The sequence below is a fragment of the Carettochelys insculpta genome, chromosome 6, assembly GCF_033958435.1.
Source record: "Carettochelys insculpta isolate YL-2023 chromosome 6, ASM3395843v1, whole genome shotgun sequence".
Classification (NCBI taxonomy): domain Eukaryota; kingdom Metazoa; phylum Chordata; order Testudines; family Carettochelyidae; genus Carettochelys; species Carettochelys insculpta.
The window spans coordinates 114,816,787-114,844,495 of record NC_134142.1 but is presented as its reverse complement, the minus strand read 5'-3'; the positions used below and the strand labels follow the sequence as shown (position 1 = coordinate 114,844,495).

The 27,709-nt window shown below is 45.6% G+C and overlaps 1 protein-coding gene across 7 annotated transcripts in view; it reads left to right on the top strand.

Moving 5' to 3' along the window:
• The window catches only part of LOC142014786 (uncharacterized), a 169,609-nt gene that overhangs the window by 128,552 nt on the left and 13,348 nt on the right, over positions 1-27,709 (top strand). For 6 of the 7 annotated variants that reach the window (XM_074997900.1, XM_074997906.1, XM_074997901.1 and 3 more), the window contains 7 exons: positions 297-377; positions 12,778-12,885; positions 18,852-18,961; positions 20,067-20,115; positions 22,218-22,338; positions 23,881-23,975; positions 26,499-26,564. In XM_074997900.1, coding sequence (XP_074854001.1) covers positions 297-377; positions 12,778-12,885; positions 18,852-18,961; positions 20,067-20,115; positions 22,218-22,338; positions 23,881-23,975; positions 26,499-26,564 — 630 coding nt within the window. The remainder of the gene's footprint in view (positions 1-296; positions 378-12,777; positions 12,886-18,851; positions 18,962-20,066; positions 20,116-22,217; positions 22,339-23,880; positions 23,976-26,498; positions 26,565-27,709) is intronic. The other variant, XM_074997907.1, reaches the window with a different exon arrangement.

Sequence of the window (27,709 nt, the reverse complement as noted above, 5' to 3'; positions counted from 1 at the left end):
GGTTATTTGTGGCTGGATGAGCTCTGAAGTATCAGCTTCCTATCAAGGAATTCTCATTTTGAAATACTAGCTTGTTTCTCAAGGCTGGTTTTATTCACTGTTGAATGTAGAAATTATCTATCCCTGTAAGTACTTTTCCCTCCGTTATTTCCTCTGTCCCAGATACAAATTAGTAGGGTGTGTGTGTGACGGTGCGAAAGGGATTGACTGTCAAATGCTCTTGTCATGAGGTTAAATTGAATGAGGATGAGGAGTCGATGCATTCTGTAACGTGCGTTTCAAAATGACTCTTTCAGCAAAAACTGCAGGAGATTGAACGAGTGGACAAATGGCTGAAGATGCTGAAGAAATGGGGAAAATACAGGAACAGTGAGAAGGTGAGGAAATAAGAAAAGCAAACACTTATTGTACTATGCGGGAGAGGTGGTGGTGATGTTCCCTTTGTTCTCGTCAGTTTTTCCAAAGGTCTATAAAGGAACTGGAGACCTACTTTAAAATGTATTATTTGGTCTACCTTTTAAAATTTCATATTGTGTTGGCTCAGCGAGCTACCTGTAGGAGTGTTTAATGTTTTGAACGTACAGGGCCAAACTCTGAGAGGGCCTCTTAAACCCTGCTTATGAATTTGACACTTGTGCCCATTTGTAAAAGCAAAAAAACCCAAACAAACTAACCATGCTTCTGAGCCTACTTGGCTCCTGTGCGTTTAAATGGGCACTGAATGTGGACACGCAGCTCCCTGTCCATGCACAATTTAGGAGGACTCGTGAATGTGGGTTAGAGCCTAGAATTCCAGGCCAGCTTCCCTGAGGGATGAATCTGGGAGATATTTTTATTTGCTTAGGATTTACTTGCAAACTGTGTATCCTGTTACCGATTTGACTGTCTGAACCCATTTCGATGCTAACCGAGGCTGTTGTGTGAACATCACCACTATGCCAAAATATAGGACTTAAAAGTTCATGTGGAATGACAGTGAAAGACCTAGTTATTTTAAGAGGTGACCTAAAATTCAGCAAGTCCAAACATGATTACTCAGCTTTTAGGTGGAATTGGAGGGGAAGCATGAAACCAAAACTGCCCTAATGAGAGTATTCTGTGGGCATGCCTGAGTCCTGTGTGCTCTGCTGAGACTTTATGGATCCCACAATTTTTCTCATACAAGTAGGAATTTTTTCTGGCTTTGTTGCAAAAATGATCTCCGGTGGCTCCTGTTTATGCTTCCTACTGTTTTTCTGCTCTCTAACTCAAAAATGGTTTATTTTCATTGGTGGCATACATCTGTGGAGTATGAAGCACTTTGCCTTCTGTGTGTTATATGTATCTGAAATGTTCATTATCACTATTGTACCTTAGCCAGATGTTTAGCAAAAGAAATGTATTTGAACTGAATTTTTCGATGAAGAATGACAAACCTGTCACCACATCATTTTTTCTCTGTGGCTACGTCTACACTAGAGTTTTGTAGACAAAACTCACAGAGGCAACTACACACAAAATTTGTTTTGTCTACAGAAACTGACAAAAAATCAGTGTAGATGCTCTAAGGGGCCCTTTCGTTGACCGAGTGGGTCAAAAGATCGATCCACTTTTATGTGTAGATGCAATCTGCTGGCGGAAGTTGTGCCGGAACATCTCTTCCGACAGTAACTTCTGTAGACAGATGCTTCTAGTGTAGATGTAGCCTGTGTGAATGGTGATGCGTGGGTTCTCACTGGTAGTTGTTTGCCATTTTGCAGCTGCTTCCTAGCAGAAAGTCCAGACTTTTGACATGTCTGTGTAATTCAGCATAATTGTGGGGATCAACATAACATTCCTTTACATAGGGCAGAGTGTCTCATAGTTTGGGGATACAACTAAGAGCTAGGACTCCTGAGTTCTATAGTTTAGCTATGCTTCTGATTTATGGACAAGTTGGGCAAGTCATTCAACCCCTCTGTCCTTCAGTTTCCCCATCTGTCAGTATTTGTGTGTCTGTAGCCTGGGTATACTCAGTACTGCCTCAACATAGGAGATTTGACTAGATGACCTCTTGAGGTCCCTTGGAAAATCATATTTTATGATTTTCTGATCTCCTGGAAAGCTTTGTTAATGTTCTCACAGTGCTTTGAGGTTTTCAGATTGAAAGTGAAATAGACAAAACCATAGTTTTGTCTATATTAAAAAAAACTAAGCTATAACTGCATTTACATTTTAATTCTCCAGCACTTCCTTGGTACTGTTAGCATCAGAGGACCAGGCATATAGTCCATGGATCTCAACTCCCAACTAACAAAGGTCAGGAAACCTATCAGGGAATGGCTGGTGAACAGTGGATGCCAAGATAGAATATTTTTGTAGTTACTTTGCTGTGAACATATTTGATTCCCACCACCAGTTGCGCTTACTATCTGTCTAGACTTGGTAATATAAAATGATATATTTTTCTACTTCTGCCACAGAAGATAAAAATAACTACACAACTGTTTGCTCTTGAATGACATTCAGCAGAAACTAGAACAAAATTGTATTCTTCATGTCTTTGTAGAGACTCATAGTAGGGTCTTGAATCCAATTAAAGAACAAACATTGTGACCATCTGTGCAGGATCTAAATAGATGGGTGACTGTCGGACAACAATGACCTTGACATTACCAAGTATTAGAGTAGAGTCACATGATCACAGATTCAATGTGACTTTGAGGAGCTGTAGCTATAGAACAATCAGTAGTGAAGATGCGTACAAATTCACAATGCTATTGAAAAAAACGGGTTTTTTTCTTCAAACTTGACATTGATGCCAATCTGAGTATGAATGGGGCAGGGATATGCTTTGAATTTTATAGTCCTTTTGTTCAATTCAGTGTTCTTTTAGTCTTTCTCTATCATTTGATAACCTTGGTAGGGAAAAATATGGGAACTCTCCAGTGGCTATAACAACTCAAAATCAGTTATCGGAGAGGTAGCCAATTTGGTCTGTATCATCAAAAACAAGAAGTCCTGTACCACAAGACTTCAAAATCAGTTGTAACTTGTGGGCAGTTTAGGAGCCTGGTTCTTCAACGCTTAGTTTTTATTAATGCAAAACTTAGGTTTGCCTGTGCAGAGACTGCAGTGTTTTGGTTTACAGCAACTGTTTTCAATTAGAGGTCAGCGAGCCCATTTCAGCGGTACATGACAAAGGGCTCTAGAATTTGTGTAGCGTGTTGATGGAGCCTGAAAGAGCAAGGTGGAGTACTTTTGTTTAGAGTTCACATTTGTACTTCTAAATTGGAATGACTAATTTACTCTTATCATGCATCCAAAGTTGAAAGAGCTGATGCAATATACTTCCACCTGCATTTACAAAAGTGATAGGTGCTTTTAATGCCTTGTTGGAGACACCTTAATGGGGCTTGATTTTTCAGAGTGGTACTCAGCACTTTTGGATGATCCAGATTCTGTATGGATTTAAAGGTAGGCACCCACCATTTTATAAGTGAAAATGTAGGCCTTTATGTGTAAATAAAAATCCAAATGAGAAAAATGACTATATCCTGAGATAGCAGCCTTTCTAGAAAAGGGCTCAGTGGTCAAATTAAAGGCAACCTGGGATGTAATACAAAGGAGCTACTTGATGACATAACGGACATGAAGTGCAATGGTTATAGCTGAGTCGGCTAAGGCTGTGTACTTCACTCTCTTGTTTCCCAGTGTGAAGGGACTGCAGTCAGCAGGGAATGCTGTCCTCTCTGTGTAGGGCATTTTGATCAGAGAGGACCACTAAGCTATGTCTCCTGAGGCATTAACACGAGTTAAGTGCAACTGAAATTCCTGCTCCCCCCCCGGCCCTGGTTTAATCCCACTGGCCCTGCGTGGCCCTGGTTCAATCCCCCTCTCAGCCCCGCTCCCCACCTGCACACAGCTCCAGCTCAACCTCCTCGGCCCTGGTTCAAACCCCCTGCCGGCTCACCACCTGAGTACGGCTCTGGCTTACCATCTTCGCACTTGGCTCTAGCTCAACCCCCCCCCCCCCCCCCCCCGTGTGTGGCTCTGGCTCAACCTCCACCCCAGTTCAAACCCACTGTCTGCAGCGTTGGCTCAACCCCTCCCCTCCCGGTTCAAAGCTCCTGTGCATGGCTCCGGCTCAACCTCCCCCTACGCTGGTTCAACCCCCCATGTGTCCAGCTCACCACCCCTTATTCATGGCTTTGGTTCAACCCGCACCCCCCCCACCACCCGTGGCCCAGCTCACTACCCGAGCATAGCTCTGTCTCCGCTCCACCCCTCTCCCCTCCGGTTCAACTGCCACCCCCCACGCACACAGCTGTGACTCAGCTCCACCCCCTCTCCCCCTGCAGCCCTAACCCACCCACCCCTGTCCCATGGCCCCAACCCAATGCCAGGCTTAACCCTACCCAGCTGCCCCCCACACCCCATGACTTACCTTTCAAAAGGAGCTCCAGGTGCTCCTGCTGCTTCCCTGGCTGCAGAACATGCGTTCTGCCGGGGGGAAAAGGCCACCCCCGAGCTACGCTAACTTTGAGTTACACGAGAGTGCATGGGAATGGAACCCACACATAAATCGAGGCACTACTGTACTGGTTAGAGTCTCAGAAACAACAACGAGGCCATGTAAGAACCTGAATACTGTCTAGCTTCGGTCTGTTAGTTCCATATCTGTGCCAGGAAGTCTGAATCTGACTCAAATGGCCATTCTCTGTGGAGGTTCACCCAGTCAGCTGCTCCACTGGACTGTTGGCTTTACTTTGCTGTACACGCTGTACTTTGTCCTAAGTAATTATTACTGCATCTCTCTTTGTATGTCACAACTGGATGGGGTCCAAATGTTTCAGCAGGGCAAATGAAAATAGAGCAGGAAACTTAACTGGATGGCTGATTAGTTTCTTCACACAAATGTTTGTGATGCTCCACATGCTGTGATATCAGTTTAATGACATCTGGTGTCAACGATTTACAGTAACTTATTGGGTTAATGGCAGTTCTGTATGATTAGAGTTAATGTGGGTCTGAAGTGGCCCTCTTCTAATGAGAGATTACACACTCATGCCTTTATTTCAGTGACTGAAAAGCAAAGTGCTCTTGTAATAGAATAAATGGAATTATTATTCATAATGAGCCCTAAAGGTTCATGACTCTTCTGGACAGATAAGACATTATCCCAGTGCCAAAGAATTGACATTTTGCTCCCGTTGACTTGAGAAGGAGCAACATTAAGTGCCAAACAGTGAGGGGTGGGGAATCAGTAAACAAGATGACATACAGAAACATAAAGGCTGTTCAATTTCATTCTCATTCCATCCTAGCAATTCCAATAGATGCTTCTACTGGCAGAGTTTTGGAAAGATCCCTTACAGTAAACTTGGAGAAACCTGTGCAGCTTGTACTGCCAGTTCATGTACATGTTGGAACAGTGACGCTCTCCTGCAGTACCATATTAAATATAACATTGCAGGGAATAGGCCCTCAAACTCAGCTCTGGTTTCTGAAGCAGCATATTTGTGGGGAGGGATAGCTCGGTGGTTTGAGCATTGACCTGCTAAACCCATGGTTATGAGCTCAATCCTTGAGGGCCTGGGGCCTGGGGAAGTAGATTTTTAAAAAAAATCTCTCGGGGATGGTGCTCAGTCCTGCCAAGAGGGAAGGAGACTGGACTTGATGACCTCCCAAGGTCCCTTCCAGCTCTATGAGATTGTGTATCTCCATATATATATTTGTTTTATTATTTTTGGATGTTCTCTCATTCACAGTAATTTTTTTTTCCACTGATGGTACAAGGTTTGCATTGCTTTTCAGATTAAAGGTATTAAGTTCCCTTGGTAATAAACTTCAGAATGCCGGTGATGTCCATCAGTCTGCTAATTGCATAATTAACTCCTGCTCCCTTCAAGCCTGACCAAGCAGCGTACAAGAGTGTCTGCCCTGCAACATAAACCTGTCATCAAGTCACAGCTAGGTCAGATTTGTGGGACTTAGGCTGTGGGAGGGGAGGGGCTAAAATTTGCAGTGAGTTTGAGTTTGGGCTGCAACCTGGGCTCTGATAGATGTCTCTGCACTGCAGTTTTTAACCATGCAGCCTGAGCTTTGTGAGCCTGAGGCAGGTGATCTGGACAAGCTGTGGCCATACTTAATGTCTTTTATTGCAGTGTTAGACCTAAGCTGAAAATTCCAGTGGTCTGGGAAATGAACTTGACCCTGGGCAGCCTAATGCCCTCAAGCAAACAATGGTGTTCTCTACAGGTTTGAACAATCTTAATATCAAAATTTACAGGAAAAACGGTAAAAAGTTGATACTTCATAATCTGGATTTGGAGCAAGTGCAGCCTTCAAACTAATTAAAATTATCGTAGCAAAATCACACCACTTAAACTGAGGCCTCCAGGACACGCCACTCTATTTCACACCGCTCCAGTAAAACAAAATCTCACCACCAGTCAGCACGTATCAAGCATTTCCTACCCTTTGCTTTTCTCCTCTCCTCTCAGGATGCTTTCTCAAACAGATGAGCTTTGTGGTGTATCTGGATGGTCATTAGATTCAAGCTGTTTCAGACAAAGAAGAATAAATTCCAAAGATACAGGGCGACTGAGAAAACACGCTCGTAGTTCTAGCTCCCTCTGTCTGATATAGGAAGGTGGTCTTAGAATAAGCACCACTGCTGATCTCAGACTGGCACAGAAAGAGGTGCAGCCTTTCTCAGATAGGAAGATCTCAGGCTGATTCAAGTACGTCAGAGCCAACAACTTGACTTCCACTTCGGAAGCCATTGGACAGACAATATGCAGATCACTGAGCAGTACTCTCATGTTCTCACAGCGAGTTTTGCAGAGTAACTAGCTGGTTGTTGAAATCTTCACCAGTTTCAGAATAGCTTTTAATGTATTGCCCCCTGCAGAGTGCACTGCAGTTCATTCTGGAGGTGAGACAGGCGTGGATTATTGCATATCAAATACCAATCTGTGTGGAAATGTCAAGGTGGATCTACTATGTCGTGATTTTGACAGGGTTGCCCATTCTTTAAGTGTATCCCAACACCTTAAAATACTAAGGGACACAGCATTTCATGAAGAGAGCAAACTTTCCAAGGTGCAGTGCTGAAATTTGACCTTTTGACCTCTATACGGCCTGAGTGCTGGTTTTGTTTTTTAAAGTCCCCAAGAGTTGTACTGAAAACAGCTTCACCGTTTAGCTGGTGGTTGGCAGCATTAGCTAGTCTTTTGTTAATCCATAGGAGGCATGGCTTTGAGCAAGCTCTCAGCGGCGTAGGGGAGTGGAGGTGGGGCTGAGCTCCCACCTCACGTGCTGATGACTCTTGGCACCCGTGCCAGGGGATCCTGAACCCTGGTCTGGTGCTTTCTTAGTTGAGTTGTGGGTTTGGATGTACTTACCCTTTAATTCCTTCTCTGGATATTTTATTGGGCTGTCTAGCTCACTGTGAACAAATAAGTCGCCCTTCATCGTGTAGTGATTTTATTTTTTTGTTTTGTCTTTGCCATAGCTAAGTGACAGCTGCTACTATCCCAGGGTAGTCAGTCCGGAGAACAGGAATGCCAGTCTTACTGAAACAGCCAAAATTCAGTTAAAAATCTGTTTACACCACAGTCTGAAGAAGGGAAGGCGTCTGCAAGATGTAGCCTATAGAGAAGTAGTAACGTAAGAGTAATGTAAACTGGAAACAGACGAGGCTTCACTACTAACAACAGCCACTAGACTCTGATGAAGCCCTTTCAAGCAAATACTGGAGCAGAACAAAGGAGCCTTTTTAAAGTACTACACACATTAGAATCTTTCTGCTAGCAGTAGATTCTTCTGAAGCACCCAAAATTCTTGGATAAAGGTTTCTTCTTACCAGCCTTTTATACCAGTGTGAAGCTTCTGAATGTCTTGATGTCTTCAGCACTACTCTCTCAAACAGGCTGACCATATCTCCCTATCCCAAATACAGGACAGAGAGATACTCGGGGGGAGAGGCTCCCGGACTGTCTGACCAGCCTGAGTCACAGACGCGTGGATGGGGTGAGGGGTAGGGGGTTGCCGCGCAGGGTGGCTGGAGTGCAGCAGGGAGGGGGCCGTGAGAGCCAAGGGACCTGGGACAGGTGAGGGGCACTGGCCGCACAATCCAGGGGCTGGACCCCATGGGGTGCCCAGGGTGCACAGGTGGGGCGGGGCAAGGTGGGGGGACGTCACTGCTCCCAGGAAGCTGACGGCAGTGCTGCTCTGCCCGGGAGGAGCAGTCTCATGGCATGGTGCGGGGCATGCCAGTACCTTCATAGACACTCCAGGGCCTGGAGTAGAGCCCCGTGCCCCGCCCCAGCCCCAACAGCCCAGCCCAGAGCTCTGCTGCTTCTGCCTGTGCTGCCCGCAGCACAGCCCTCAGGCTTTGGGGGTCTGGGCACACCCATCAACCTCCAGGAGCCTGCCAGCTCAGCGGTGCGCTGCCTACATGCAGGGCGAGCTGGGACAGGCATGTCACACCCTGCAACTGCCCCCCCCCAGGAAAGGCCCTGTCCCCAGCAGGGCAGACGTTCAGGGCCCTGGGCGCCCTGGCTTCAGGAAGCCCTGGGCAGCATGTGGCCCTCGCTCTGCGTCAGGCAGGGCGCTGGTCCTCCCGAGCCCTGGGCAGTTCTTGGGGTTGCCGGGCAGAGCAGAGCCAGAGAAAGCAGCTGGGGTGCCCTGTCCCCATAGTCAAGTGCAGTGCCTGGGACCCTCTGCCTCCCCAGCTAGAGCTGCAGGGCTGGACTCCTGGCTTCCTCTCGCCTTGGGAAGAAGGGGGCAGACACCCGACTCCTCCCCTGGCACCCTAGCATACCTCTGCCTCTGCAGGGCCCCCTGCTGGCTCCCTCTGGTCAGTACGTGCTCTCCGGCCATCGGGAGCCAAATATGGGGCAGTTAGCCCCTTTGTTAAAATAAGTGAGGGCACCTCTTTGGCACCCAAAATACAGGGCTGTCCTGCGAAAAACAGGACAGATGGTCACCGTACTCTGAAGCCACCACAATTAGGGAACCTATGACTTTCTCACCTTTGTGTAAGTTTCTTCGTCGTGTGATGAGAAGTATGTAGCAGCAGTAGCTACTGCTGCATCTTGACCTCTCAAGAGCCACATGTTACCTAGCAGAGAGAACAACTTGGGAAGAGTTTTGTTTGGTATCAGAGAGTTTTGGTGATAAGAAGGCACAATTCAGGTTAAAGGCTCATTTCAGAACTGTGAAGTTTCATGCTGTCACTATGACATGAGACCTAGTTTTACGTTTTCTCTGCAGATTTTTTAGCTCTTACTGATAAGGATCTGATTTTATTTTGCTAAAATAACTACACAAGTATAATGTGTAGTTTGGGCACTGTTGGGTTGGTATAAAATCAATTTCTTGTATTGGTTATTCCCCCCACCATATAGGAATAGCTATACTGCTGCACATCTTCCTTCAGATACAACCATGTCCACACTAGCGGGCTTGTAATGCTTTCAGTATACCAATGCATTTAAAGCAGTACCACTTTCTAGTGTAGGCAAGGCTGAGCCCAAAACCTGCACATGCTACAGACTTAGTTAAATAATTATTTTCTGGCAAGTAAAACAAATGGAGTTAGGCCAGGAATAAAGTTTGACCCACTGGAATTCAGCCTGGAGGAGCAGGGAAGGGCAACACCCAGTGTGGTTGTTCCATAATTTCTTCTAGTTTCTGTGGGTGTGGTGGAGATTATCAGGGAGGGGACTTCTCTGGAGGCATTCTCAGCCAACAGATGGTCTGTTTTTACAGAGTTTTTATCGGCATTACAGAAAAAGAAAAACTTCCCCTCTCTTTTCCCCTGATCCTGGTGAGGCGTCTGAATAGTAACTGTGCTTAATAAAATGCAGGCTGACAGAGCTGCTCAGGATGAAGTAGCCAATGTACTCATCTGCGCTCTAATGTCTGACAGAGACCTCCCAGGAGTGCATAATCTGTCAGTCCTCGTGGCAGTAAAAGGAACATTGGCAGAGACTGTTGTTGCAGTATTATTCTGCCAGAAGTTGGAGAAGTCAGGCCCCTCATTCCTGCAGCAACACTGATAGCAATTTGCATAAAAAACTCTTAGAGCCCTCAGTAGAACTGCCAGTTTTGATTGGACAGATTCCTGGTGGTTCCATCACATGACACTCTTTAATTAAAGAGTAATTTTTAATTCCTGGAGACTCCTGCAGTGTTCCTGCTAATTTTTCCCATCCAAAGGCAGAATACATTTTATGTGCATCATAGCATGTGCCGAGTGCACCACCAATAGAAACTGCGGGTGCTTGGGGGGCTCTGCTAATCATCTGGTTGGCACCTGAATCGCCTGGGCAGCTGCCCAAGCACTCACCTTCCAGGGAACACTGGATTCCTGGAGGGTAGGCAACCCTACCCCCCATGCTCTCCATACCAGTGTGTGCATGTTGGCTGAGTACCCCCTCTTAATTCTGCAGCCTGAGTCCTTTTTGCTCTTACCCTCCATGCTGGATGTTACATTACTGTCTGTTCAGCATTTAGGAGCTGATCCTGAAACAATGCACACAGGTACCTGCATGAGCTTTGTTATTATCCTATTTGAGGACTTCTCAGTATCCAACATCTTCACAAGACATCTGACAGGAGGGTGTGTGTGTGTGTGTGTGTGTGAGAGAGAGAGAGAGAGAGAGAAAAGAACATTTGTTCTCCATTTTAATATTAGATGCCCCCTGAAGCTGAGTTACAGGAAGTCCAGGGAACTGAATCAGTCTCCACCGAGCACCATAACCACTTGATTAGATTACCTATATGCATAGATCTAAGCAGGGGCATTAGTATTGGCAGGAGTGACGAATTAGATTGTAAGCTCCATGGAGCCAGAGACCTGTTTGCTGCGTGGCATGCGGCATGGGCACTATTAAATGCAGTGAAGAGTGGATGGCTATGGAGCAGTGCTGGTTTTTCTTATTCTGACCAGATCTCCCTTGTAGACCATCAAATATGTTTTGTGGTGTCTGCAGGTTTTTTACCCTGTTTTGATCTATGCTGGTGTATCATAAAACCTATCTCTAGCTCCTTGTGCTCCTCCTGGCTGCATGTACCACTGCTGCATCCCTTGCAATCAACAGCAGGCATTGTCTCTCCAGCAGGGACTTTCTTCCACAAATACTGCAAACCTGGCAAAGTTCTTGAATAAGACTTGCAGGAGAAAAACACTGTGCCACGTTTATTTTTCTCTGTCCTACAGAATGGAGGCCTGAAAGCTGCTTTGTTTGATTTTTCCCTTTGTTTTTGAAATAGCAGGTTTATTAAGTTTCATTATACCTGATTTTGCTGGAGGCTTCTTTCTAGGACTGGAGAACTGGTTCGGAATAGCTCTTAGCTCTTAATTGATGATGTGGGAGAATTTGAATCTCTTAACAGAGCTTTTCCTCCTAGGTGTGTGTGGGGAGGAAGTATTTGGAACAACCGGGAATTGGGCTAGTAATCCTGTCCCCTCTCAGTTGCTCAGGTTTGTTCCTAGGGGTGGATGGTACAATCCCCGTAGGGCTCCAATTATCCAGAGCATGTTCTAGCAATGCAGAGAAGTGAAGATCTATGGGATACCCTACTGTGTGTGGGAATGAAAACAGCAGAGCCACCTGTTTTTTTGTGGTTGGAGGGGGGAAACTTTCTGCTCTTCTCTGTACATCATTTCAAAAAGAAAATATGCCTCCCTGTCTGCTGCTTTTCTTTCTCCGCAGCAATAGAAGGGACATTTTTAATGCTATGTGTGGGATTTTAGCTGGAGGGCTCATGTGAATGGCTAACATGCATTGTACTCTAAAAGGCAACTCCAGTAGAGCTAGTTCACCTTATCCCACAGAACCCTGGGCACCTGAGAAGCGTGGAAGGAGGACTGTAGCTTCTGTGACTGTAACTGTTCTTCAGATTTTTGTTCCTGTCTAAACTGCCTTCGTACATTGCTTTGTATGACACGATAACGATGTTGCTCAGTAGTGTGGAAAATCCAGTGCTATGTTAATGGGAGGGCTTCTCTCGTCTACGTGGCTACTGCCTCTTGGGGTGATGGAGTACTCATGCCAACAGGATTTTCCAGATCTGAAGAACTTGGGGTTTGGCATGTGCCTATTGCTGGCCTGCACAAGAGAGGGACACATCTGTGGACACTTGGAAGGTGGTGATTTTGCAGCCGCAGATGCTGGGTTCAGGGAGCGGGGCCATGGCAAGTACACAGTAGACAGCTACATGCAGGGGGCAAGGAGCAGTGAGGTGCCGCATAACTTGGGCACTCTCTGGAGAGTATCATGCATGCTCTAAGCCATTCATGTTGATATCTTCAACCTTCCTCCTCCTCCAGCAGCACCATCTCCTTCCTTGCAGTACAGCTCCAATGCCAGCGGCATTCTGGGAAGCTCACCAGCAGGAGCCCAGTGTTCATTGCACCCAGTCTGCTCTGTGCAAACAGCTCCCTGTGGAGTTAACAGGGAGGGAATAAGCTGTCTTTGATGTAGAGTGGGAAGATGAATGTTGGGGGTGTTCGGCCGCTTCCATGTAGACTATACAGCTCTGGAAGGACAGTATCTCCCTCTGCAAAGGAAAGTCCCAGAAGATCCTCGCACCCAAGTGCCCTTTCTTCTATTGAATTGGCTTTGTGGAGGGAATTAACAATGGCTAAGAATGATACGAGGGGGTTATTTAACTCCCAGATCATTCGCTGCCATGTCTCTAGTCTCCTTAAGATTCTCTGCTTCAGGGGCTTCCGGGCTTGAAGTATCTCTGTCCTGGAGGCTTGTCACATTAACATTATCCTGTTTTTCTTTTAACGTGCAGATGTTCCGCCGGGTTTACAAAGGGATTCCCCTTCAGGTGCGAGGTCAGGTCTGGTCACTCTTGTTGGACATTGAGAAGGTGAAGACTGAGAATGAAGGAAAGTATGAGGTATGATGCCTTCCTAGCAGTGGTCACAAGCAGATGTGTATGTTGGGAGACAAACCTGTGGCTAGTCTGCTGGGATTCTGTGACTTCAAGGTAGGGTGCAAGAGGGCAGGTCTGACATGAGCTATCAGAAGGGTGGGAGGAGATGGATGATGTATGATCTTTTGACAGAAGTGTTTTGGAGCTATCTGTGTCCCCTCCCAAGGAAGCAGTGGTGTAGTGAATACCATGCAGTCAATGTTAACCTCCAGTTCTGCTAGATAAATGGATGAAGGAATGAATCACTGTTCCTTTCGCCGTGTTCTCTTTCTCTTTCTCACCACTGATCCAGGAGACAGTCAGGTTTCTTCCCCATAAGCCTTTCTTCCTCTGCATTCAAAGCTGCTGAAAGTAAGAGTACAGTACCTTCCACTCCACTATATCAATGGGACCTTACGTCCTGCAGCTCTTTGAGGCCTACGGGTTGCTCCAACCTGTACTGCTGGGATTCTGCCAGCAGAAGTTTTAAATGTTGCTGTATCTGAATGTCATGGGTCACTAATGATAGTGGCCAAAGTATTCAGAAGTGGCAAAGCTTCTGGGGGTGTTTGGATTCTTCTGGATTTGTGGGGAGTTGAACTTGAAACAACTTAGGGGGTAAAGTACTCAAAATTTTCTGGCTCCTTTTTTAAACGTCTCATGTTCCCCAAAACTGGGACATCTAGAACTGCTCTTTGCTACATTTTTTGCTGCTGGATTTTCATTACACAGGTGCTTTTAGCGAATGAATTTTCAAACCATCATGGAAAAGGATTTTATCAGTATGACCCAATTAAAGTCACCCCATCACATAAAATTCATTTCAGGTTTTGTGTGTTTGAGTTCTGGTTTACAAAACAGCCCTGCGCACGTCCTCCTGTCACTGAGATTTGATGAGATTGGCAGGATCGTAGCAGCTCAGGTTGAAATGGGCTGGTGGCTTTTATTTTCAGACTCGTGGCCCTTTTGTATAGAAACATCCTCTTGAAATAGTTTATTAAACTTTTTTTTCCACTTTACAGGATTTCTTTTATAAATAGGAGAAAAATCTTGTTTCTGTTGCCTCCCTTTAAATCCCTTTACAAAGCTAGATCGTTTGAGGATTTTTTGGCATGAAATAAGCCACGTTTGCCTGTGTGTGTTAAATAAGAAATTGAACAAGGGGACTCATTGTGCTTGGGTCAGAGGTGAAAGTAGTTTAAGTTTTTTACAGGTACAATCTTGTCGCATGGGCGCACACACGGCGGGAGCTGGGGGCGCGGAGAGGAGAGGATTGAGGAGGAGGTATTGCAATATGACATTGAAGTGTGGGGTGGAGTGCAGAGACTCAGGACAGGGTGTGTGTGGTGTTTATGGGTGTGGGGGGCTCAGGGCAGGGGTTGGAGATGTGAGGGATGCAGGAGTCGGGGCAGGGGCTTGTGGGGTGTTGGGGGCTCATAGCAGGGAGCTGAGAGTGTGGGTGGGAGTGCAGGAGTGAGGGTTGGGGTGTAGGAAGAAGGGTTCAGTGCAAGGGGGTATTGTGCGGGGCTCAGGGCAGGGGGTCTGTGTGTAGGGGCGGTGGCGGGCCAAGGGCTCCATATAGGGAGGATGGCTGAAGGCCCCTCCTTGAGATTTGTAACAGGACACAGTTTGCTATTCCCCTTCATCGCGCTCAGGGATCTAGAGGAAAGTGCAGAGCATGGGTGCCCATGTCTCTGCCCCCTCTCCTCCCCAGCTAGGAGAGTGAAGAGTGCACCATGCAGTGAGCTGTCTTCTCACTCTGGGACCAGCAGGCGGCATCCTGGTAGGAACTTGGGGGTGGGGATGCTCCCCTCGCCCTCCCTAAATGGTACCCTGAGGGGGTGGGAGGCCTGGGACTGGGCAGTCCCAGACTGCTATGGGGTGCACCCCCCAGCTAGCCTCTTTTACCTGCCTGGCTGCCTCTTGCTTAGTTTCGAGCCTGTGCAACAGCCCCAGGAGCTGGCAGTGCGCTATGACTCCTCCAGCCGGCTCCATCTTGTGGGCAGGGCACACTGAGGTGCATGACCTTACTTTCTCTGCAAGCTTGATTGTAATAAAAACATTTAAACAAGACACATACTGGCTACTGTATGACATCCTTTTCTGCAGGCAGCTCATGGGATCACTAGATCAGGAAATGTTTTTGCATCCTGGTCACCCCAGGCACCTTCATGACACTCCCACAATTGTCCCGCTGACCATTTGTTGTCATGTTGGTCATCCATTTGTGATTTCCTCTCTTTCCTGATCTGTTGTCTGTTATCAGACTAAATGTGCCTGGTTTTCAGACTCCTGCGGAGCATGCAGAAGTGTTGGTAACATGAGATGGACTAGGATTGCTTGGTCTCTTGCTCCCCAAACCCAACAGAGGCTAGGTGTATTATAGAAGCAGTGAGTAGGGCCCGTGGGTAGCAGGGAGTACCTCCCATGGCTGGCTGGACTTCCTGTGGTCAGCTGAAGGAGTAGTGCTGAAGGGCTCAGGAGGGAGCTGCACACCAGAGAAAAGGTTTTCACAACTGAGGTCTTTTCAACTTTCTTTGTCTTATTTTTGGCAGTAAGAATAATAGAGTGAAGCAAATGCAGCAGAGTCCAGTTATTATACTTCATAGGCAGAGGGCAAGAGAGTCAAGTATCTCATCGACTGGGATTTCTAATAACTCTCTGCCTATTTCAGTTAATCAAGCATAGATATAAATAGCAAAATCTTGCTGGTATATATTATGTCATGAAACATACCACAACATGAAACCAAGATCATATTAATGAGCAGGGTTACTGAGGTTTCTCTGGCACTTTTTCTCTCTAACTATGCTTGGAGGCAGGATAGAAGAGCCCCAGCAGGACACACCACACAGTAAGTAAAACCATGTGAATAAATGAAAGTCACAAGTAGTTTAACAATAAGCTCCAGAGGGGTCTGCAGTAAACAGGAACCATGCAGTGTAAGAGGCTTTGCACGGTGCAAATCCCTGAAAGCAGCTCTTCTTAATCATCCTCTGCCTCGGTGCCACCTGAGGCCAGCAATTAGTTCTCATTTTAATTTCATCCAGAAGCGGTTTAGTGGCCAGTTCTCAAAACCCATGGTTTTGGTGAGGAATGAAATAGCTGCCTTGACTCTTTCCTCTCTAATGTTTGCACCATGTGAGGCCAAAGTCTGTCTGTCTCTCTCCTCATGCCTGTGCCGGGGAGTTTAAATCAGGAGAAAAAGCTAATTTGAGGGATTTTCATAAGTGCTTAGTGTTGGCCTCTCTGTGTTCTTGCTGAGGCTAGTATGGAGTCCTGGGTGTGGAAAAAGGCCAGCATTCAGCTGCCTTGCGATTCCTTTACAGAGTTGCTCCTGCTGTTTTCAGGACTATCCCTGTCCCTAACAGCAGGCAGGACCATCATAATCAGATTACTGGGGTCCTTGTTCTTCCCGAGTTTCCTGATAGGGATCTCTACATAATGAGGAGCTCCTCGAATACCAGCTGGAAAAGCTTCTGGCTATGGGGAAATGACGTACAAGGTGCTGAGTTGTTGCTGAGAGGTACTGAGCACTCCTCACGTCAGGAGGAGCTGGGGGATCCCAGTACCTCTCAGCAGGCATTCAACATCCTGGTTGGATTAAACCAGCACTTGTCTATGGAGCTCAGCAGGTCTTTTTCGAGGGAGTCCCCAGTCAGGACCGATTTTATGGCTTCACCTGCTCTGTAATTCTCTTACCCTCTTTCACCTAAGATGTTCCCTTTCAATATACTTTCTTTTTAGGATTTGACACTTCACTGTCCTTGTTCATGCTGGTTTTCAAATGGTCCAGGGGATAATGCTGTTTTTTGTTGCTCTTGTGTTGCTTAATTTTTCCCAAGCTATCACTAAGTCATCTTTAGATATGCCTGAGCTGTCTTCCTCCAGGCAGATTAGCACTTGTTCATTATTGTGGGGGACATCGGTATCAGTCACTAGATTTCTTGGTCCTTGAGTTGCCACTACAGCACTTCCCAATGTGGGAGCAGGACTGTCTGCTGTGGTTATGAAACACAGAGCTGAATGCAACCTGTAAGGATGGCCTTGAATTTGGGCATCCTGCATGAAGCTACAGCACCAACCTGGGTGTGTTTATTACAAGTTTGATTTTAGCATCTATACAGGGAGTTTGAGGGATGGGAGGAATATTACTCACAGGTGGAAACTGATCTCCTAAGCATCTTTTGCTATCACATCTCTATCCGCCAGCTGGAAGAGTTTAAAGATGAAGGAGAGGTGGGAAAGAGGGAGTATGCCAGAGGAAAGAGGTGCTGACTTGTCAGTTTTTGCCACTTGCTTATTTTGTAAAAGAATTAGGAAATGGAACTAGTCATGTTGGTTTTACAGTCAGCACTTCTAGCTAGAGACATATAGTGTGTCTGCTTAAACATCTGCAGGGCTCAACAACAGAGTGCAACTGAGCAGAATAAACCAGTTTCAGAGGTCCACAAATTACTTAAATGCAAACCTAGTCCCATTGGTTGTGGCCTGTAGAGGTGATGAATCTGCATGATTGAAACAGCAACGAAGGTCCTGTGGCACCTTATAGACTAACAGAAAAGTTTTGAGCATGAGCTTTCGTGAGCACAGACTCACTTCACGGCTACCCCTCCGATACTTGACATGATTGAAACAGTAGCTCAGAGCCTGGGGCAAGGTGTCTGCCATTTGAGAGCCCAGTACTTTGCTCTTTTACATCTTAGTGGCTTTGTTCTTGTTATTGGCTTTAGGATTGCTTCGCATGCTAAATACTGCACCCTGGGCAGCTCCCTTTGCTAAGTGCTGTGTGCTCCTCAGCAGAAGTGCATTCTCTGGGAAAGCGTGTTCAGCGTAGAAATTATACAACACACACACCAGTGGGTGTGAAAGGGGGGCTGTTTCAGCAGGTCAGAGTCACTGGTAAGGGTTGCTCTGGAGACAGCAGTAGTTCCCTTCGTGTCCTCTTAGGGGACTCCCCCGTCAGTGGGGACAGAAGTGTTTTTTGTGCATAACAGGAAACTTTGATTACATTGGAGTTAGTTTGTTCATTGAGTGAGCTGCCAGCAGGCGCCTGGGTTGAACCAAAGTGCCCTAGTGTATGTGGAGGGCCTCATGTAGACAGCTAGACTTCAGTGATGACTGTGCAGCTTAATCTTCTTCTCCAGGATATTTCAATTAAAAAAAACAAAACAAAAAACCTTTAATGGCTGTAGTACATGTGCCCGTTGCGCTACCCATGCACAACATTAGTCTTGCTGGTGGGTTTTATTGAATAGAAGTCTCCTATGAGCAGAACTTCAGGATGTACCCGATTATGTCTCTTTGTACAGCTTACAGCATTTCCCTGATGTTTCTGGTGTGCACCTAAACAGAGACAAGAACTGTGTCTGCATGTCTGTCATGTGACAGCACTGAGTGGGCTGAATGGTTTTAGACTCATTGCTCTGAATGGCAAACTAATAAGCAGATGGTTTCTCTGGTGGCATGTCTGCTAGATGGGTCCATTTTCCATGCCCCTGCACTTTTTCCACAATAAAAGAATTGGAAATGGAGGGACCAGAACTGTTAAAATCTCAGCTGCTTGATTTGGCTTTGTCTGAAATGAACAAACCTGAAAAGCTTCCTGTTACGCATGCAGTATCATCTGGAAAGACCTATGGAAACATTCCTGAGGGCGTTTTCTCCGTTCTCCCAGACTCCTAGAAATGCTGGGTGGGAAGCAGGAGGTAAACCAGACTAGTAATCCGTAGATAAGCTGCAGCTTTGTACTCCCTCACCAAGTCACCGTGTGTTTCATTCGGTGGTTGTTTTGCAATCCTTAAACACTGAAGAGTTCCAGGCTGGCTGGCAGTTGTGAACTCCCTCTCTGGAATGAAGAGGCCTCGTCGCCTGAAATGTTGCATTTCCGGGGCTGATGTATGTATCTGTATAACGGTTTTCCTTGCTCTGCCCCATATTTTTCCATCCAGAAAATGAAAGAACAAGCCAGGAGTTTCTCAGCAGAAATCAAGCAAATAGACTTAGATGTCAATCGCACCTTTCGAAACCACATCATGTTCCGGGATCGCTATGGAGTCAAGTGAGTACTGAATACATGAATATGGACTTTCCATAATAGGGATTTCTTAAATTCTCTGCCTGATTCCTTGACTGACCATAACAAAGCTGTCTGTTTGATACCTCCAGGGGTGAAGCGTTGGCTTCCAAACAGGTACCATATGCAGCAGCATCGTCCCTCCGTCAGCGTACCTCTGTCTTGGACAAACCATGTCTAGTGGTCACAGAACTTGTTGGGCTTTGTCCCCAGTGAGTGCCCATTCTTCTGTGACTGCCAGTCCTTAGCTCAGGAGGCAATTCAGAACCTAGAGAAACCTGGGAGTTAAACTGGGGAAAAAGTGGCTACATCTCTGGGGCTCCAGCAAGGATACAGGATCTCCCCCGCCTCCCAAACAAGACAGGAAATAGCTGCACTCAGGGAAGGAAAAATATAAACCTTCGGTAGGTGCAGTCATGGAAATTGCTACATAGCAAGTCCCCTGATACACTGCAGTTTTACATCTCTGTCCACTGCTTATTAAGGTGGGTGCCGCCTTGTTTCCCTCATATCCTGGAACCAACATGGCTACAACAGCACTGCTCACCCTCAGCATTCTCTCTGTCTCTCATATTCCTGGCAGGTTGCATAGAGCAATATTTGTGCTGTTTCTGCAGGGATATTGACAATATTAAGGGGGTGACATTTTCCACACATTTGGGTGAGACTGCAAGTGAAGAGATTTTAGCACTAGAGCACCCACTAGTATTGATGGAAGTCATGTTGCTAAGCCTCTTGTTTCCCTGTGTTATTTGTACCCTAGCTCTTCTGTAGCAAACACTGGAGATGTGGGTGGAAATAATGTTTCCAGAAGGTGGTGTTTTTCTGAGTTTTAGAATGCAGCTGGATTGCTTTAAATGGATGGGAGGGCGCTAAAGACTGTAACGCCGTGGGGGGAAAGGAGAGGCAGGCTCTGTTGCCATTAGATGTGTAATCTGTATCTGGCATGATTCTGAGTCTTGCATTGTTTCAGCAGAGGAACTTGCAGATCCTACAGTAAAAAGCATCTTTGCCTTTTGTGAAATGTTTGTTGAAGTGCAAGATTAACTCCGCAGCCTGTCACATCTGAATGTCCTCTCTTTCTGCACAGGCAGCAAGCGTTGTTCCATGTCCTTTCGGCATACTCGGTTTATAACACAGTAAGTAGATCCAACTAAAAGTGAGCACTCCTGAGCTGACCCCTTTCTTGACTTGCACAGTTCATCTTCCATCAGGAGACCCCAAGTTTTTAATTGGAAGGCCTGGTGCTTCTATACAGAGCTCCAGTGGTGCATCTTTGCAGACAGTAAATGTGGAAGGAACTCAAGTTAGTTATCTTCAGAAGCTACAGATATAGTAGGTTGCAGGTTCTTCAGGCAGCTGATTCATGCCTATGCATAATTCTAATTGCTGTAATCCTGAGGGAGCTCTTGGGATGGAGCTCAAAAGGAGAGACAATAAACTGTTCTTTACTACCATGTATTTTTTCCTGGAATGATTATCCCTGAGGCCTGGCATGCTGTCCAGAGAGTGACTCTTGTGTTTTCCTCTGATTTCTAGCTAGGTATTTCATGCCATCCTCATGGTTGGAAACAGTTACTTCTTACAATGTGTTCATTATTTACAGCTGTAGGGTTCAGACACAATGTGTAAATGAACTGCAAAAATTAACTTATCTCTATTGGCTAGTAAAGGACAGTTAACCTAGAAAGTCTAGACTGATATAGCAGACCTGTAGACCCCCCTCTTCCTCACCCCCCAGAAAAAAGGCTTTCCCCCACCCCAACCACATTTATGAGACTGCTCGATTTCCCTGTGTATTTTCAGTACTAGAATGTTTAAGGGAACCTCAGATAGCATCTAAGCAACACATCCTAGATGATATTTCCTGAAATAGCTATAACGATACTTGTAACTGAATTTTTGCAGTTCAGGTTCACATTTCATTAGCTCATGCATCATGATAACAAAATGTGAGTGAGGGCTTTGGGCTAGTGCAGGTATATCTCCCTGTTACAGAACCACCAGCCAGTTTGGTACAATGAGCAGTCTCTGCTTAGGCAAGGTACAATAGGGCTTATTAGGGTTTTCATTTTCTGGATGTCTCAGGACCAGCCCTGGGGTAGCAAAGCAGAGTTTTGTAAACCGCTGATGTGGTAGGAAATTCTGTAGTGACATCATGGATTGCCCTGGGATGCTAACGTTCATCATATTCACCCCAATTAAACTTCCTTACATCCCTTTGCCTCTGGTGCCAATTCAGGCAACTGGGGACCGGAAGTTGTCACTTTTGCCAGTGTACAGAGGCTGGTGTGAAATGAACTTAGCACTGTCACTTCAGTTCCCAAAGGCGGGTGCCTGTATCTCTGCCACGCACAACTGACAAGTTGGCAAGAGATCCTGGAGCCTGAGCTTCCCTCTCCACTCTCAAGGCAGACTTGCCAGGTCTGAGCTATAGGAAACGTGGGAGAAGTTGCTCTGCTGCTTTGCTTGCTGCACCTGTGCTGAGGTGAACAGGGGACAAGTAAAAATGGCCCTTGACCAGTGGGAAGAGAATGAACAGCCCATCTGAGGTGGGATTTTCAGAAGCGTCTAAGGGACAGAGGTGCAGAAGCCCCACAGAAAGCTGGTCATATTTGTTCTACTGAATCACTCAGGTTGCTTTTGAAAATCCTATCCCTAGAGCACTGGTTTTCAGTCTGTGTAATGGGCGTCCAGATACTGTGTTTAACGGGGTCTGCAAAAGGTGACCTATGAAAACAATGTTTCAGATCCCAGAAAAGTTGTTCAGTTTGTCTGATCAAATACAAGTGTGTGAATACTCCCACCTGTAGGTCAGAACCCACAAGTGGTTATCACTCCCATAGAAGCCCTCAGTTTGGTACACTTCCTCTCACTGTGGCAGATGCTGTGCCAGGCATGTACAATATTTATAGATGAATTCTGATCACTTAGCTTTCAATGTGAGATTTCTATAGCTGGTGTTTGCAGACTACAAGTTGAATTTCCAAAGGGGTCTACACCTCCATCTGCAATTCTTTAAGGGTCTGCAAATGAAAAAGATGGAAAACCACTACACTGCACTAGAGCGTAGCTATAAAGACACAGGAATACTTACCAGTTGAAAGTGATGTCCAGATATGTTTAAACAAAGCTGAGCACTCACCTAATGAAAATGGGGGAAGTCATGTGTCTGCCTTGGTGCAGCCCAGTATGTTTAAGAAAGTCATGTACAAATGTATGTGCTTCTTGGCCCTTCCAGGAGGTGAGCTACTGCCAAGGGATGAGTCAGATTGCTGCCATCCTGCTGATGTATTTAAATGAAGAGGATGCCTTTTGGGCACTGGCACAACTACTGACCAATCAGAAGCATGCAATGCATGGTAAGCCTTAGGAGAAGTGCATCCATTTCTGTAGACTTCAAAGAGTGGTTAACGAGTCTTTGTGTTGCTGCTGCTTTGGTCAGCAAGAGGAGATCAGCAGATTGTACATTGCACCCACTCCTCGCTCTTGTCCCATGACTGCCTGTAATAAGTGTAAAGCCTTAATTATGTGTAAAGTGATCATTGTATGGCGCAGATTTAGCCCCTGAATGCTGACTAGTTTGTAATTGAAAAACTTCAGGTTTATCTACACTGGATTTTCTTGACTAAGATAATAAACACAGGTGTATAAGCTTGCATGTACCAGGATACAAACATTTCATGGCAACAAATTAACTCTAGGATTAAAACCAATGGCCATGTCTACACTAGGCCCAAACTTCGAAATGGCCATGCAAATGGCCATTTTGAAGTTTACTAATGAAGCGCTGAAATACATATTCAGCGCTTCATTAGCATGCGGGCGGCCGCGGCACTTCGAAATTTCAATTTCGAAGTGCCGCGGCCGCCCGCATGCTAATGAAGCGCTGAATATGTATTTCAGCGCTTCATTAGTAAACTTCAAAATGGCCATTTGCATGGCCATTTCGAAGTTTGGGGCTAGTGTAGACATGGCCAATGTCTGGTATAGTCTTACCCTTAGTAACCACACACAGTACACGGCTCTAAACGTAGTATAGGGTATGTTCATTAATGTGTTTATCCAGACGTGTTCTGGGAAATGTTGTGTATTATTTCACACCAACCGCATTATAGCTACTTTCATTTCATTTAAATTTTAAACTGAAGAAGTGGGAAGGGAAATTGAATGCCTCTGTACAGACCTTTTTCCCTAAGAAGAGGTGTGTGTGTAATTTGATAGCTACAGGTCACAGTGAGGGAACCCTGAAAAACTTTGCTCCTATTCTTCTTGCTTTTGTTTAGACTGTTATAAAACCATGACACATTTTGGTTAAGGAAAAGACTCTTAGCATATAAGAAGTAGACGGCATGCACAGAAGACAGAACTACCTTCTGACCATATTAAAGATGCCTTCAGTATCTGGGTTAAAATGTTTCTGCCACTAAATGATGATGCTTGTACTCTCATTGTATAGAACCTCTTTAAACCTGCGTTAGACACAGAGGTGTTGTACTGATGGGGGGGTGTTCTGTAAATAAAGGTCCTGATCCAAAGTCCATGGCAGTCTTTACATTGGCTTTGGTTGGCTCTGGATCAGACCTGGAACAACTGGAACTGCAATGGAAAGCTTAAGGGTTGACTGCTCTTCTCTGGAGGAGGAGTTTCAGAAGAACCAGTGCAGGATGTCAGGGTAGGACATATCGCAGACTGTTAGGCGCTGCCCAAATAAAAAGGGGTAGAACTGAGGCTACGCAGGACAAAAGTCTACTGAGGGATGATTTGCAGAGGACAGTCAGCTCCACGTAAAGTCAGTGAGAGATGTGGGTGTTCAGCCTTTTGGCAAATCATCCCCACAAATCTATATTTGTCATTACTTTTAGATGCGTCTCTAATTGCTTCTCTGCATATTTCTTTTAAAGGGTTTTTCATTCCCGGGTTCCCAAAGCTGCAGCGATTTCAGGCCCATCATGAACAGATTTTAAGCAAGCTATTTCCGAAGCTGAAGAAGCACATGGTATCTTTTTGTCAACCACCTTTACTTACTAATGTCATGTTTATATTAACTGCTTTAATGTTAACTTGTTTCGTTAAACACATCCATACTCTAACGTATATGTAATCCTACACTTGCTTCCACCCCTGCAGAGGAAGGTAGTTAGCTCATTCAGTGTCTCTAAAATATTTTCGAAGTGTACAGTTCAGGTTTTGTGGCTGGCAGCCTGCATCTGTGTGAAAGATTTTAAAATCTGGAGATTTTCCTAGGAAAGACAGGAAAAGGGAAAATTTATCCAGGACAGGCGTGAAAGGAGTTATTTCCTGCATTGCTGTGTTACACTGTCCATAAAACCTGGAGGGTATTATCATTGCATTATGGATGCTGGAAAGCCCAGTTTGGCTCCATGTTACATGTTTTAATTTAACATTCTCCCATGTTGGTCCTTCTGCGTGGGGACATTTCAGCACTTCCAGCAGAGGGAGACAGGAAACATGAGCATTGCTGTCATGTCATTCATTTTTCTGGCTCAGCATCTCCATCTGGTTTTGCTTATAGTAGCTGGCACAAGGCCATTTGTTGGCTGGAGTAGCATCTGCAGTCAGTATGGGACTGAGGCCTAGCAACTAGCCAGCTATTTTGTGACTCTTACTACTCCTTTAATATTTGTGTTTAATATTTGTGGTATTCAGACCCCAAAGGTTCCTAGAGGGGCGTGGTGGCACATCTCCAGGAAAAGCTGTTTATATGACCATCATATGAACTAGATCTTGCTTGGTGCTGCAGATAAGCCTACCTATACTGCAGAAATGTACCAGATCTGAGCTATGTTTTCACTTCATTAAGCTGTTGCAAGAGAAACGATGGCAGGGAAGTAACTCTGATTTCCAGCCAGCAGGAACAAAAATACCTGCAGTCAAGAGACTCCATGAAGTAGTAACCCTATTTCTCTGAATAGAGAGCATGGCAGGCCTCTGCAAAATGGGCTATATGGAAGTGTAGTCCTTTGTCCATGGTTAGGGGCCCAAGTCTGTGCTTTTGACCCTCTGGTTTATGGTAATCATATCAAGTGCTGCTGTTGAGCTAATTCATGTATGAACATTTGGGCTGCATCCACACATGCCCTCCCTTTCATGTAAATGAAGTGGGTTGAAATGCTAATGAGGTGCTGATACGAATATTCAGTGTCTCATTTGTATAATAGTGGCCACCCGGAGCGTCAAAAGTGCTGCTTTTGAATTGCAAACTAGCCCTGTAGACAGGGTTCCTTTGAGAGGAAGCCCCGGGTTCGAAAGCACCCTTGTTGCATGTGTTGCACATTGTCCCTACAGTGTGGCACACCCTGTCACTTTTCACCTTGCACCAGAGTGAGGGGGAAGCAGAAGAGCAGGGTTGAAAGCAGTGACCGGAAATCCTCCGAAGGATCCAAAAGTTCACATAGCTGTGAACCCAGCTGTCTGTGTGTCACTGCCCTTCACTGGGTAGAGTAGCCAAGCTGCTCAAGCAGGTACAAACACGTCTCCTTCTCAAGCTTGCAGACCAGAAGCAATGATCCCTGATAATTGGTACAGCTAGCAAAGTGTCTCCTTTAGTTCGAGTAGGGGCTTGTTTGGAGCTTGTTATGGATTGCGTAGCCAACAATTTTTTGTCTGCAAACAGGTAGTTCTGGATTTGTTATAGGATACTTCTCGTCTTGCCTGTGTCGGGTGAGCCCTGGGACGTTTGGTTGTTTGAATCATAGAACCTCAGGATTAGAGGGGGCCTCAAGGGTGATCTAGGCTAACCCCCTGCTAAGATGCAGCAGCTGTTGCATCTAAACCATCCCAGGCAGGTGGCTATCTAGCAACCTTTTTGAACCCTCAATGAGAGAGCTTCCTCAGCTCCTGAGGCAGTCTGTTCTATTGCCTTACTATTCTTATAGTTGAGAGGTTTTTGCTGGGATGTAGTTTGAACCCATGGCCTCTTGTCCTCCCCTCGCTGGCAAGAGACAACAACTTTTCTCCATCCTTTTTGTGCCAGACTTTGAAGTATCTGAAGACCACTCTTGTAACTTCTCCCTTAATTTCCTCATTTCCAAACTAAACTTACCCAGTTCCTTCAGCCTTTGCTTACTGTACTTGGAGGTCTTTGAAAGAAAGAGGAATAAAAACAATGTTATTAAACTCATTTATGTTTCTATTACCTAAACTTTTTTGCAGTCCTCTGTGGTCTAGAAATTGGGCCAAAAAAGCCTCTCGCACAAATGCCTTTTCTGTGGCATCCTGGCACTTGGGTGGGGTAAGTGTACCTGCAGTAGCTGAAACCAGAGGTACAAATGTATCTTCAGTGAAGGCTCAGGTTCAGACAGTTTCAGGAAAGGGTTTGGGTTGGTATTATTGGTATCTTAAGCAGGGTCAGGAGACATCTTTCAGATGAGATGGTACTTTATAGACCTATCAGGAGGCTGACAAACCCTTTCCCGGACCTCAACCAGAAACCCATCAGTTTTACACAAGCTCCCAGCAGCCAGTCCAGTAAAATAAACTTCTTTGTGTCTCATCCTAGGACAAGGAGCAGATGACAACTGGGATTTACACAACCAAGTGGTTCCTGCAGTGCTTCATTGACCGGGTGAGGGCTGTTCCTGGGAGAGTTTCTACTTGACACCCTGGATCCAGAGTGAATTTTCTTCAGTGTATCTGGGATTTTTTAAATCATTCTAATAAGTTTCTATGAATATTTTACAGGCCAAGATATTTTGCTTATTTTCTTCAAGCATATACCCACCAGGGGAGAAGCTTTAAATAACTGCCTGCCACTCAGACAGTCACACCATGAATAATAGAAAGAAAGATGGTTTAGGGCAAAAGTATAGGCCTGGGAGTCAGATTTTTATTTTCCTTGATTCTGTGGGGCGTTGGGAAGGAGAAACCTGCTAAATCACTTACCCTCACTGAGCATCTGTATCCCCAACTTTAAGAGGGATGAAACCTACCTCCATAGGGTGAGTTCCTTACGCTTTTAAAGGGCTTGAGATCTTTGGATGGAAGGCAGTGTAGTTGTGTGAAGTGAATGTACGCTAACTGCTGTGGCCAAAATTTTCAAACTCCAGCAAATAAATGTAGGCTGCTAAGTCCATAATTACCTACTACAATAGAAATGGTCCCTGGGTGAGTGTCACTAAGCCTCCTGCAGTTCTTGCTGACAGAGGAGGTTGCTCAAGCCACTTCTGTTTAAACTGCTCTGGTTACTGGCACAGAGCAGAGGTGAGTGGCCCTTACAGGATAGTCCAGCAGGCAGGAAACAAAGGAGTATAAGGGAGCCTGCTTCACATTTTTTTCTGCAGCCACGCATCTGTGGTTATGCAGGGACTGGCAAAGGAGTCGCTCCAGTGACTGTATGCCATAAAAGATTCCCTCACATTGTTGGGATTCCCATTGTTGGCTTGAAGGCAACTCTGTGCCACCAAACAGTACAAAGCTGCCTTAATGTACCGTTAGTCTGTTGTGTTCTGTCCAACCCTGAAAATAGCAATGCTTTCACTGGCAAAACTAAATACAATAATGACTTTCCAGGGTAGGGAATCCGTTTGCATGGCTTAGGTTGTTTGTTTGTTTCTTTAAATACCTTACAGTCTCAAAGAAGAAACACTGTGTTTATCTTAACGACAGCTATCAGGCCATGCAAGCATGTGAGCAGCTTTTTTAAAATCAGAGTTGTAGATAATAAAACATACACAATCCAAAATTTGTCTTGAAAACAAAGTCTCTGTAATG